Below are 13,382 nucleotides of genomic sequence, written 5' to 3'. Positions count from 1 at the left end.
CCTGCTTCTAGTTTCAATGTTTCTATGTTCCCAAAGCATTAGCTTGGGCCTCTGTATTTCTAGCCTAGTGACATTGTCATCACTCCAGCATCTTCGGTTACAAATAAAGTTAGGAGAATTTGGGACTGTTCTCCTGGCAAAAAAGAAGGTTAAGAGGTGATTTTGATAGAGTTATTCAAAATCATGAGGTGTCTGATAAACTAGATAGGAAGAAAATATTCTCCTTGTGACAAATATCAAGAAACAGAAGGCAAAGATTTGAGGTGATAAGCCAAAGAAGCAATGATGACATGAAGAACAACTTTTTCACCCCCAGCAGTTGGCTGGGATCTGAAATGCATTGTCCTAGAGTGTGGTGGAGACAACTCTGGGTTTACTGAAATTTTTCAGATAGGAATTGGGATATTATTTGAAAAGGGACAATCTGTAGGGCTCTGGGGAAAGGACAGGAATGGCAGTGGGTGAATTACTTTACAAAGGGCCAGCCCAGACACAGCTGGCCAAATGGTCTCTTTCTGTGCTGTAAACATTCTCTACTTCTTGGAGGACATTTATATGATTGGTCTCAACATATTTGGGAGGAATCCAGTGATAGGGGATGTTAGCTGGAGAATTTGGCTGGTCAGTTAGCTGGTGATTTTTGTGAAACAGTCGAGGTATAGGAATGACACACCACGATGCATGACTGCCAGTGAGAATTGAAGTATCCAATTTTGGCAAACTGGGCCAATGGGAATAGAGTCTAAATTGTGCAAATGGAGTGATTATAGAGGGTTAGCCATGAGCCAATGACCTATTAAATTTCTGGGTGCTGTGTTTGGAAATAGCAGGCTACAGGGCATAAGCAACGCAAGAGTTGGAGCATAGAAACTTATATATAGATAGAGATTTGTCAATTCTTATCCCTCCCCGAGTTGCCTAATGTATCAATTCTGGTAAAATAGCAACAACTTGCTCTTGAAGATATTGTTTTTAAAATAAACTATAGCACACACCAGAAACAGGACACAAGGGTGGTTTTTTTTTAACCGACCTTGAGATTGTATGGTGCAGGCTTCCTTTGCAAAAAACTTTTGAAGCTGTTTTTCTGGCTCTGACAGAAGTGTATTGGTCTTGATTGCTGACTGTTTAAATCCTCAAACCTCCTTTTGAAGGATAGCACATTTGTTTTTTTTAATATTGCATATGTCAAATTTGGTGACTTGATGACAACGAGTTTGGTGTGAATTGAAATCCTATTGGATAACAGTGCTGCAGTCTTTATGGATGTGTTTGTTGTAACATGCAATTCATAGTATGGTTTTCAATAAACCCAGAGATTTGTTCTTTTATCCATTGATAGGATGCAAGTGTAGCTTGCATGGCCAGTGTCTGCTGCCCATTCCTAATTGCTCTGCGGTCTGCGAGGTGTAGGTAAACCCATTGTGTTGCTAAGGATAGAGTTCCAGGATTTTGGAATCAATCTTCCATCCATTGACTCCGTCTACACTTCCCGCTGCCTCAGGAAAGCAGCCAGCATAATCAAGGACCCCACACACCCCGGACCTGTTCTCTTCCACCTTCTTCCGTCGGGAAAAAGATCCAAAAGTCCGAGGTCACGTACCAACCAACCCAAAAACAGCTTCTTCCCTGCTGCCATTAAACTTTTGAATGGACCTACTTTATATTAAGTTGATCTTTCTCTACACCCTAGCTATGAATGTAACACTACATTCTGCACCCTCTCCTTTCTTTCTCCCCTAGGTACTCTATGAACGATATTCTTTTTCTGTATAGCCCGCAAGAAACAATACTTTTCACTGTACCCAATTCATGTGACAATCATAAATCAAATCAAGTATGAAAACTCTATTCCTAATGCATTTAGTGTATAATTTTGTACATTTGGACAGGAGTAAATATGCAAGTGCACTTCAATAAATTGATAACACCTAATTAAATCTATCAACGTATGTTGCTGGGGCTGCAGGGTGGTTAGCACTGCTGCCTCACAGCGCCAGGGACCTGGGTTCGATTCCCGGCTTGGGTCACTGTCTGCACGTTCTCCCTTGTGTCTGCGTGAGTTTCCCCCGGTTTCCTCCCAGAATCCGAAAGACGTGCTGGTTAGGTGCATTGGCCATGCTAAATTCTCCCTCCGTGTTACCTGAACAGGCGCCGGAGTGTGGCGATTAGGGGGATTTTCACAGTAACTTCATTGCAGTGTTAATAAAAGCCTACTTGTGACACAAATAAATGAACACATTTTAAAGGGGGGGGGGGGGGAGACACGCAATGATCCTGTTTCTGAGCACAAAGGTTTGTGACTACCAACACACAAGTACAACATGCGTGCAAAGTAGACACTCTACAGTGAATGCAACAAAATGTCTTTCCAACATTGACTCTGATTGGCAAAACACCACGAGGAGCAAACACTTATCCCAAACTCCTCACTCTGAGGAGAAAGGAGGACATTGTAAATATACCCTGTCTGCACTCTTTCCGCTATTCCCTCCCCGGTTATCACATGACGGCTGGATTGGTGTGTAGAAACAAAAGGATTACCACATTATATGTGGTGTTATTTCGAACTGGAAGATCTATAACTTTAAAGGAAAGTATTCTTTTCATTGCTTCACGTGAATATTAAACTGGGGGAGATTTTGACAAGAGGAAACACGAGGGAAAAAAGGTTTTTTTTTGGGACGGAAACTACGCTCAAGTTCGCAAGAAGGAGAAAAGCAGGCTCCCGCGGACAAGGCAGACAGGAGGAGGGGGTCCTCTCCGAGCACAAGCCGGGGCTCCAGCTGGCTGAGGGAGGGACCATGTCGGACAACACGCCGGCTGCAGCGGGCAAAGCCGAGGGAGAAGCCGGTGAAAAGTTTCAGAAAGTCCAGCACAACTTCTGTCAGCTGACCGTGGATGATGAGGTGAGCACCTTCTGTCTTTTCACTCACTCTGGAATAGTGCAGTGAGGTTTCTTCTTGTCACAAATCCCCCCCTGTACTTGGTATATATGGTTTTCAATACCGGGGGAGTTGCTTGGTTGTACCCCCCACCCCAGCGCCGGGAAAATCCTGTGTTCACAAGAGATAAAACTCGACCGACGGTTAACACTGCAGCGGGACAGTTTTCCTCAGGCTGATTCTGCAGACCGAGCAGTTTATTAAAGCTGGTTTCCCGCCTGGTTTTAAGCATTAGCGTGTGTGTGTGTGTAACAATACTTTTCACTGTATCCCAATTCATGTGACAATCATAAATCAAGTACGAAAACTCTATTCCTAATGCATTTAGTGTATAATTTTGTACATTTGGACAGGGGTAAATACGCAAGTGCACTTCAATAAATTGATAACAATTTGAGCATTGATGTTTGTGTATTTGGTTTATTATTGTCACATGCATTAGTATACAGTGAAAAGTATTGTTTCTTGCCGCACTATACAGACAAAGCATACCGTTTATAGAGAAGGAAAGGCGAGCGTGCAGAAGGTAGTGTTACAGTCATAGCCAGGGTGTAGAGAAAGATCAACTTAATGCAAGGTAAGTCCATTGAAAAGTCTCACGGCAGCAGGGAAGAAGCTGTTCTTGAGTCGGTTGGTACCTGACCTCAGACTTGTATCTTTTTCCCGACGGAAGAAGGTGGAAGAGAGGATGTCCAGGGTGCGTGGGGTCTTTGATTATGCTGGCTGCTTTGCCGAGGCAGTGGGAAGTGTAGACAGAGTCAATGGATTGGAGAGAGGTGTGTGTACGAGCTGAACATTGATGCTTGTGTCTGTGTGTGTTGAGCATCGATGTGTGGTTTGAGAATTAGTTCATTTGCACAGTTTAAAAGTCACAAATCTAAGCAGAGTGGTGGGAAGGAATTCCATAATTAGTGGCTATTACCCAGTCCTTTCCCTGGTTGATTTTCTAAGTGAGTGGGAAGTTTTTTTTTGTGATTTGGGCTGAAAACTAGCGACTATAACTTTCATATATGTTTACTTCGTGATTCAAACATCGGGGCACAGCTTGCCTATTCAAAAAGTAGGAAACTATAGACTGGTTAGCTTGACATCTGTGATGGGGCAGTTGCTGGAATCAATCATTAAGGAGATGATTGAGCATTTGGAAAGGCAAAGCTGAATCCACCATTGTCGGCATGGTTTTATGAAGGGTTAGTCATGCTTGACAAACTTACTTGAATTCTTTGAGAACATAACCAACAAGATGGATAGTGGGGAACCTTTGGATGTGTTATATCAGAAGTCGTTTGACAAGGTGCCACATAAAAGACTGACCCAGAAGGGGTGAGATTGCAACGGATTGGAAGTACAGTATTAGATTGGATTGAGGGTTGGCTGACTGACAGAAAACAGAGGGTCGGGAGAAATGGGTCCTTCTCTGGATGACGAACTGTAAGTAGTGGGGTGTCGCAGAGGTCAGTCAGCAAACCTCAACTGTTTATAATCTCTATAAATGACCTGCAAGCAGGGACAGAGTATAACATAGCAAAATTTGCAGATGAAGAGACGATAAAGATTTTACAAATGGATCTAGATAGGCTAGGAGAATGGACCCAAATTTGACAGATGGAGTCTAATGTGGATAAGTGTGAGGTTTTCCATTTTGGCAGAAAAAAATAGAAAGGCAAATTATTACCTAAATGGAAAGCAGATTTAAAATGTGTCCATGCAGAGGGATCTGGGTGTCTTTGTTCATGAATCACAGAAAGTCGGTATGCAGGTGCAGCACGTAATAAAAAGGGCAAGTGGGATGTTAGCATTAATTGCAAAAGGACTGAAGTATAAAAATAGAGAAGTGTTGTTGCAATTGTATAGGATGTTGGTGAAACCACATCTGGAGTATTGTGTCCAGTTTTTGTCTCCTTGTTTGAGGAAGGATGTGGTGACATTGGAGGCAGTTCAGAGGAGGTTCACCAGATCGATTCCGGGAATGAAAGGGTTGACGTATGAGGAAAGATTAAACAGTTTGGGTTTATACTCACAGGAGTCTAGAAGGATGAGAGGGGATCTGATTGAGGTATATAAAATTTTGAAAGGGATTGATAAAATAAACATAGACCAAATGTTTCCTCTTGTGGGGCAATCTAGAACAAGAGGTCGCGTGTATAGGTTGAGAGGCGATAGATGAGGAGGAACTACTACTTGCAGAGGGTGGTGAAAATTTGTGGAACTTGCTGTCCCCATAGTGCAGTGGAATCTGAATTATTGAATGGTTTCAAGAAGGAGATAGACATATTTCTGATTTTTAAAAATGGGTTGAAGGGGTATTGGGACAGTTAGGCAGGTGGATTTGAGACAAGGAAGAGATCAGCCATGATCTGATTGAATGGCGGAGCAGGCTTGAAGGGCTGAATTGCCTACTTCTGCACCTAATTCCTGTGTCCCTATGTTGTGTCGTCTTGTGGAAGATCATCCAGCTAACCAGTAAATTCTGCCCTGGTCCATGTCCAGTGAAGTCTGGACCAGTGATCGCATCTCACAGGAAAGTGGGTAGGGGGTTGCTGTACTTGGATTTGTTCCATCCACACAGAATTACTGAATTAATGGTGAGCTACAGACCAAGGGGGGTAATTTTCTCCATTACTCTTCAATGCAACCCCAGTATCACCATCTCGATATGCACCAGTATGAGAGGCAGTTATGTGACTGCCTTCATGTGGTGTCAGTAATGGCACAAGGGATTCCTCCAGGAAATCCTAGAAATGCATTGACATTGCAGTAAAATGCGTTGGAACAACGTTCACCCTCCCTGTGAGCTGCTAATCTTAATCACATTTGCCCACCTGCATCAGTGTGTCCCATTGTATCTGTCTCTCATTATCCCTGGAAGTGATTTCCACAACCTGTTTAAAGACATTGGCCGTGCCCTGTGTTCTAAATCTCACACTTGAACCTGGGGCCCCTCAGATATTGGAAACAGTCAAACCCTGTCAACTTTGTCTCATCCGTTCATGACATGAAAACCTCGATCAACTCACCCATGATCTGCATTGGTCAAAAGCCATTTGTGAAACCGACTGTTAGGTTTAAATGTAATATCTTGATGACAAGGTTTTGTTAGGGGACTTGAAGCCGTTACGGCAGCCACAAAGTTAACGCTTGCAGCTTGACTTGGACCTTTGGAAATAATACTTAACCAAGTAACAGATCCGCCTATCCTTTTAAATTCTATAAATGAGTCGGCGCATTGGAATACTGTACATGCCCCGCAGAGGAATTAGTAGTTCCAAGCTTCCATTTTAAAGCGTGTCCTCCTGTAGCCATCTGGGCAAGTGAGCCAAAGTCCGACTTGCTTTCTCTTCCTTTTCCCTTCTCCTTCTCCATTCCTTGCCCAGGAGTGTTGTTCTGGTCAATGGGCTTAATAGATGGATTGCAGGTACCTGGAAAAATTCAAAAAGCTTGTGAACAGGAAACTGCAGTCATTCATTTTGGTTTGAAGAATCATAAAATCCTTACAGTGCAGAAGGAGGCCATTTGGCCCATCGAGTCTGCACCCAACACAATCCCACCCTGCCCCTATACTTGTAGCGTCACGTATTTACCCTGTTAGTCCCCCTGACATGGAGTAGCAATTTAGCATGGCCAATCAACCTGACCTGCACGTCTTTGGACTGTGGGAGAAAATTGGAGCACCCGGAGGAAACCCACGCAGACACGGGGAGGACATGCAAACTCTGCACAGGCAGTGACCCAAGGCCGGAATTGAACCCGAGTCCCAGGCGCTGTGAGGCAGCAGTGCTAACCACTGTGCCATCGTGCCACCCCCAATCGAGAGAACGCAATATATAATAAACGATACAATTCTAAAGAGATCGCAAGAGCAAAGGGAGCTGGGTGTATATGTGTACACGCTTCATTGAGGTTAATAAAGCATATTTGATCCTGGGCTTTATCAATAGTGGCATAGAGTACAAAAGCAAGAAAGTTATTTTAAACGTAAAGTCAAGCTGTCCTCCGTGAAAATCAGGTCTATCTGGGGCGGGTTCTCAATGAGCCCACAGTTCTGGCTGTTTCATTCCCCATGGGTGTGGATGGGTTCTGAGGCCCACAGCCTTGAAAATGGTCGAGGGTGCGAACAGAGACGGACATCCTCTCTCTCTATTTTATCTGGTCCCACTGGGAGACCGTGACCATCCAGTCCTGGTCTCAACACGAGGAGGATACCATATCGCGAGCAGCAAATACAATGGGCTAAATTGAAAGAGATACAAGCAAATCACTTTCGCTTGGAAGAAGCATTTGGGGGCCTTGGATGGTGAGAAGGAAGAGGTAAAAAGGCAATTGTTACATCCTTGCATGGAACACGAGCTAGGAATGAGCTACGTATAATTAGAATGTGTTGGTTTAGACAGAATTCTAATTGAGCACCGTGTATCTGGCTGCCCTTTCATTTCACTTCAGTAACACAGTTGCTTTAAGCATTGATAATCTTGCAACTGCCAACTTGCTGAGCAAAGGTCAGTCTAGCAACTAGTTAACACTTTTAACCCACTTTTTAAAAATACTGGCAACCTTTGAGCTTGAATCTTTTTCGGATTAGAAGACAACACAGTGAATGTGGTATCTAAAAAGTATATATGTAACACCTTAGATAATGATTATTAACCTTGAGGCAGAAAGGCAAAACAGAGAGGACACAAAATTGGTTTAACTTCAAGGCTGGCACGGATAAATGGAGACAATTGCTGCATTCCGAGAGCGAACATTTTTCTGGCTCTCAACTCCAAAGTGCCCCCTTCCTCGTCCATTTTACTTAAATAGACATTGGTGCATGGAGCACAGCTTCAAAATTTATGGATGATGCAGAATGTGGAAGCGTTGTTCAAAAAGCATAAGGCAGCATGGTGGCACAGTGGTTAGCACTGCTGCCTCATAGCTCCAGGGACCCGGGTTCAATTCTGGCCTCTGCTAACTGTGTGGAGTTTGCACATTCTCCCTGTGTCTGCGTGAGTTTCCTCCCACAGTACAAAGATGTGTGGGCTAGGTAGATTGGTCATGCTAAATTGCCCCTTAATGTTAGGGGGATTAGCAGGATAAATATGTGGGGTTACTGGGATAGAGTCTGGGTGGGATTGTTGTTGGTGCAGGCTCGATGGGCCAAATGGCCTCCTTCTGTACTATAGGGATTCTGAGTATCCTAGGGTTTATTAATTGGTCATGGAGTACAAAAGCAAGGAAGTTACGTTAAAGGTGTATAAAACATTGGTTTGCCCTCAACAAGTGTATTGCCTCCAGTTTTGAGCGTTGCACCTTAGGAAAGATATGAAGGCATTGCAGAGGGTGTAGAAAACATTCATGAGAATGGTTCCAGGGATGAGGAACTTTAGTTAGATAGATAGAAGTTAGAACTGTTTTCCCTGGAGAAGCGGTTGAGAGGAGATTTGATAGAGATATTCAAAACCTTGAGGGGGCAGAGTGGAGAAAGGAGTAGGGAGAAACTGTTCCCATTGGTGAAAGGATCGAGAACAAGAGGGCACGGATTTAAGCCAATTGACAAAAGAAGCAGTGGCAACGTTTATTTTTATTTGTGGGACATGGGCGTCGCTGGCTGGCCAGCATTTATTGCCCATCCCTAGTTGCCCTTGTGAAGGTGGTGGTGAGCTGCCTTCTTGAATCGCTGCAGCCCATGTGCTGTGGGTTGACCCACAATGCCGTTAGGGAGGGAATTCCAGGCTTTTGACCCAGCGACTGCGAAGGAACGACGATATATTCCCAAGTCAGGATGGGGGCGAGTGGCTTGGAGGGGAAAGCTTTTTTCTGAAGTGAGTGGTTAAGGTCTGGAATGCACTGCCGGAGAATGTGGGCAGGTTCGATTGAAGTGTTCAAGAGCGAATTGGATTATTCTCTGAACAGGTAAAATGTGCAGTGTTATGCGGAGAAGATGGAGCAATGGCACTGGTTAATTGCTCTTTCGGAGAGCTGGTGCAGACAAATGGCCTCCTTCTGCTGTCACAATTCTGTGACAATTGATTAAAAAAATGTTCACAATATGAAAAGCGGAAGGAAGTGCACATTTATGGAGCATCTTCCGTAATCACAGGACACCTCCCAAAAGTGCTCTATAATCAACAGAATATTTTTGAAAAGTAGCCATTGTTGTATTGTAGGAAATCGGGTCGATTTGTTGGTAAGTGATACTTGAAGTCACATCCTTCCATGTTTAATTTGTGTTCCAATTTAACAGCAACTTCAGCTGGCTGCAGCCTACGTGTCTGACGCTCAGTATAACAGAAACATCCATTTTGAAACTTCACCACAAGCAATCAGGTAAGACTTTAATAACTTATTATTGTGTAGTTTGGAACGGGTTTCAAGCTCCTTTGTTGGTTTCATGCTTAGTGAGGTTAAGAATTACAAATGCTGCTATATTTCTCAGGCCCTCAAGTATGTCAGCTTAACTATCAGACAACCCTTAATCCATTAACCAAGAGACAAAGAAACCGGTAGGAGAATTGGGGGTCATGTATTGGCATGGATTGAGATTTGGTTAGCAGATAAGAAACAGAGTAGGAATAAATGGGTCTTTTTCGGAGTAGAACGCAGTGACTAGAGAAGTACCATAGTGATAAGTGCTTAGGCCCCAGCTATATCAATGATTTGGTTCAGGGAATGAAATGCAATACTTCCAAGTTTGCTGATGTCACAAAACTAGGTGGGAATGTGAATGGTGAGAGGAAGTTAAAAAGGCTTCATGGCATTTTAGACAAATTGAGTAAGTGGGCAAATACATGGCAGATGCAGTACAATGTGGAGTTATTCACTTTGGTAGGAAAAACAGAAGAACAGCATGTTTCTTAAGTGGGGAGAGATTGGGAAATGTTGATGTCTAAAGGCACCTTAGTCACCTGAAACCTAACATGCAGCTGCAACAAGTAATTAGGAAAGCAAATGGTATATTAGGCTTTATTGCAAGGGCATTGGAATACAGGAGTGAGGAAGTCTTGCTGCAATTGTACAGTGGCTTGTTGAGACCACACCTAGAGTACTGTATGACGTTTTGGTCTCCTTACCTAAAGAAGGGTGTACTGGCTATAGTGAGAGTGTAACAAAGGTTCAGCAGGCTAATCCCTGGAATGGCTGGATTTTCCCATGTGGGGGCATTGAGGGGACTGGGTCTGTGTTCTCTAGAGTTTAGAAGAATGAGAGGTGACCTCATTGAAGTGTATAAAATTCTTACAGGGCTCAACAAGGTAATTGCAGGAGGGATGATTTCCCAGGATGGGTGGGTTAGAACCAGAGGACACAGTCTCAACATTTAGGACTGAGATGAGGAGCAATTTCTTCAGTCGGCGGATGAATGTTTGGAATTCTCTATCCCAGAGGATTGTGGGAGCTCAGTCACTTGAGTGTACTCAAAGCAGAGGAGAATAGATTTCTAGATATCAAAGATATCAAGGGATACTGGGAGAGTGTGGGAAGATAGCACTGAGATAAAGGATCAGCCATAATCTAATGGTGGAGCAGATTCGAGGAACTGAATGGCCTACTCCTAAAGTGGAAGTACACTAAAGGTTAACCTTGGAGTGACATGGTAGAAGGCACCTGTCGTCAAGCTCAGCTCGGCAGTGTAGAGGTAGGACGCAACATTTAAGGGCATGACATGGAGCCCTCTCCATACCTGCACCTTCTAATGTAAATATGCACATCATTCAGTTAATAACTAATCCTTGGCTGCTGCTTCTTCAAGACTGCTTAATGGTATCTAAGCAGTTATATACAGGGAGCAACCAGCCAACAAAGCATGGTGACAGTGGGAGATTGAAATCCACATTCTCTGTAAAACTGGAATGATGATATTGTTCCTCTGTTTAAGAAGGGCAGAAGAGACAATCCAGGAAATTACAGCCTTGCATCATTGGTGGGGTAATTATTGGAGAAGATTCTTAGGGACAGGATCTGGAAGAGAATTGGCTTATTAGCGATGGGCAGCATGGTTTTGTGAAGGGGGGAGGTCATATCTCTCAAACTTGATTGAATTCTTTTGAGGAAGTGACAAGAAAAAATGGGCAGGGCAGTGGGTGTTGTTTACATGGACTTTAGTAAAGCCTTGGATAATGTTCTTCCATGGCAGGCTGATACTGAAGGTGAAGTCGTATGGGATCCGAGGTGAGCTGGTAAGATGGATACAAAACTGCTTTGGGCATAGAAAGCAGAGAGTAGCAGTGGAAGGGTACTTTTCTAACTGGAGGTCTGTGACAAGTGGTTTTCCACAAGGATCAGTGCTGGGGCCTCTGTTGTTTGTAATATATATGAATGATTTGGAGGAAAATGTAGGTGGTCTGATTAGTAAATTTGCAGTTGATAGAAAAATTGGGGGAATAGCGGATAGTGAGGAGGATTGTCAGAGGATACAGCAGGATATAAATCGGCTGGAGACCTGGGCCGGAAGATGGCAGATGGAATTTAACCCGGACAAATGTGAGGTGATGCGATTTGGAAGGTCTATTGCAGAAGGAAAATATACAGTAAATGATTTGATTTATTATTGTCACATGTATTAACAGACAGTGAAAAGTATGGTTTCTTGCACGATATACAGACAAAACATACTGTTCATAGAGAAGGAAACGAGAGACTGCAGAACGTAGTGTTACAGTCATAGCTAGGATGCAGAGAAAGATCAACTTAAATGGTAGAGCCCTTCGAAATATTAGCGTACAGAGGGATCTAGGCATGCAGGTCCACAGTTCCCTGAAGGTGGCAACTCCGGTGGAAAAGTAGGCATATAAGAACATAAGAAATAGGAGCAGGAGTAGGCCATCTAGCCCGTCAAGCCTGCCTTGCCAAACAATATGATCATGGCTGATCTGAAGTGGATCAGTTCCACTTACCCGCCTGATCCCTATAACCCCTAATTCCCTTACCGATCAGGAATCCATCTATCCGTGATTTAAACATATTCAGCGAGGTAGCCTCCACCACTGGTGAACCTTCTCTGCACTCCCTCCAAGGCCAATATATCCTTCCGCAAACAAGGGGACCAATACTGCACGCAGTATTCCAGCTGCGGCCTCACCAATGCCCTGTACAGATGCAGCAAGACATCTCTGCTTTTATATTCTATCCCCCTTGCGATATAGGCCAACATCCCATTTGCCTTCTTGATCACCTGTTGCACCTGCAGACTGGGTTTTTGCGTCTCATGCACAAGGACCCCCAGGTCCCTTTGCACGGTAGCATGTTGTAATTTGTTTCCATTTAGATAATAATCCAATTTGCTATTATTTCCTCCAAAATGAATAACCTCGCATTTGTCAACGTTATACTCCATCTGCCAGATCCTCGCCCACTCACTCAGCCTGTCCAAATCTCTCTGCAGACCTTCTATGCCCTCCACACGATTCACTTTTCCTTTGTGTCGTCTGCAAACTTTGTTACCCTACACTCAGTCCCCTCCTCCAGATCGTCTATATAAATGGTAAATAGTTGAGGCCCCAGTACCGACCCCTGCGGCATGCCACTAGTTACCATCTGCCAAACAGAAAGGCACCCATTTATTCTGACTCTCTGCTTCCTGTTGGATAATCAATCCCCAATCCACGCTAACACCCTACCCCCAACTCAGTGTGATCCAATCTTCTTCAGCAACCTTTTGTGAGGCACCTTATCAAATGCCTTTTGGGAATCCAAAAACACCACATCCACCGGTTCCCCTCCGTCAACCGCACTAGTCACATCTTCATAAAAATCCAACAAGTTCGTCAAGCACGACTTTCCCCTCATGAATCCATGCTGCGTCTGCTTAATCGAATCATTCTTATCCAGATGGCCTGCTATTTCTTCTTTAATGATGGATTCCAGCATTTTCCCAACTACAGACGTTAAGCTAACCGGCCTGTAGTTACCCGCCTTTTGTCTATTTCCTTTTTTAAACAGCGGCGTAACATTAGCCGTTTTCCAATCCGCCGGCACAACCCCAGAATCCAACGAATTTTGTTAAATAACCACTAACTGTCAGGGAAAGGCACTAATGAAAAGTGGAACTTTTTCAAGGAACAAATACTGGGTGTCCTTGACAGGTATGTCCCTGTCAGGCAGGGAGGAAATGGCCGAGTGAGGGAACCGTGGTTCACGAAAGAAGTGGAATGTCTTGTGAAAAGGAAGAGGGAAGCTTATGTAGGGATGAGGAAACAAGGTTCAGATGGCTCGATTGAGGGTTACAAGTTAGCAAGGAATGAGCTGAAAAAGGGGCTTAGGAGAGCTAGGAGGGGACATGAGAAGTCCTTGGTGGGTCGGATCAAGGAAAACCCCAAGGCTTTTTACTCTTATCTGAGGAATAAAAGAATGACCAGGATGAGGTTAGGGCCGGTCAAGGACAGCAGTGGGAACTTGTGTATGGAGTCAGTAGAGATAGGCGACGTGACGAATGAATACTTTTCGTCAGTGTTCACCAAGGAG

General features: G+C 43.9%; 1 protein-coding gene across 1 annotated transcript in view; it reads left to right on the top strand.

Annotated features, from left to right (window-relative positions):
* Positions 1–2,508: 2,508 nt before the first annotated feature.
* Positions 2,509–13,382, top strand: part of tpcn3 (two pore segment channel 3) — a 55,390-nt gene continuing 44,516 nt past the window's right edge. Inside the window, exons 1-2 of the mRNA XM_078212304.1 lie at positions 2,509–2,909; positions 9,169–9,251. Of these exons, the coding sequence (XP_078068430.1) occupies positions 2,805–2,909; positions 9,169–9,251 (188 nt within the window). The 5' untranslated portion in view covers positions 2,509–2,804. The remainder of the gene's footprint in view (positions 2,910–9,168; positions 9,252–13,382) is intronic.

This window comes from Mustelus asterias, chromosome 5, assembly GCF_964213995.1.
Source record: "Mustelus asterias chromosome 5, sMusAst1.hap1.1, whole genome shotgun sequence".
Taxonomy (NCBI): domain Eukaryota; kingdom Metazoa; phylum Chordata; class Chondrichthyes; order Carcharhiniformes; family Triakidae; genus Mustelus; species Mustelus asterias.
This window is presented reverse-complemented; position numbering and strand designations above follow the sequence as displayed.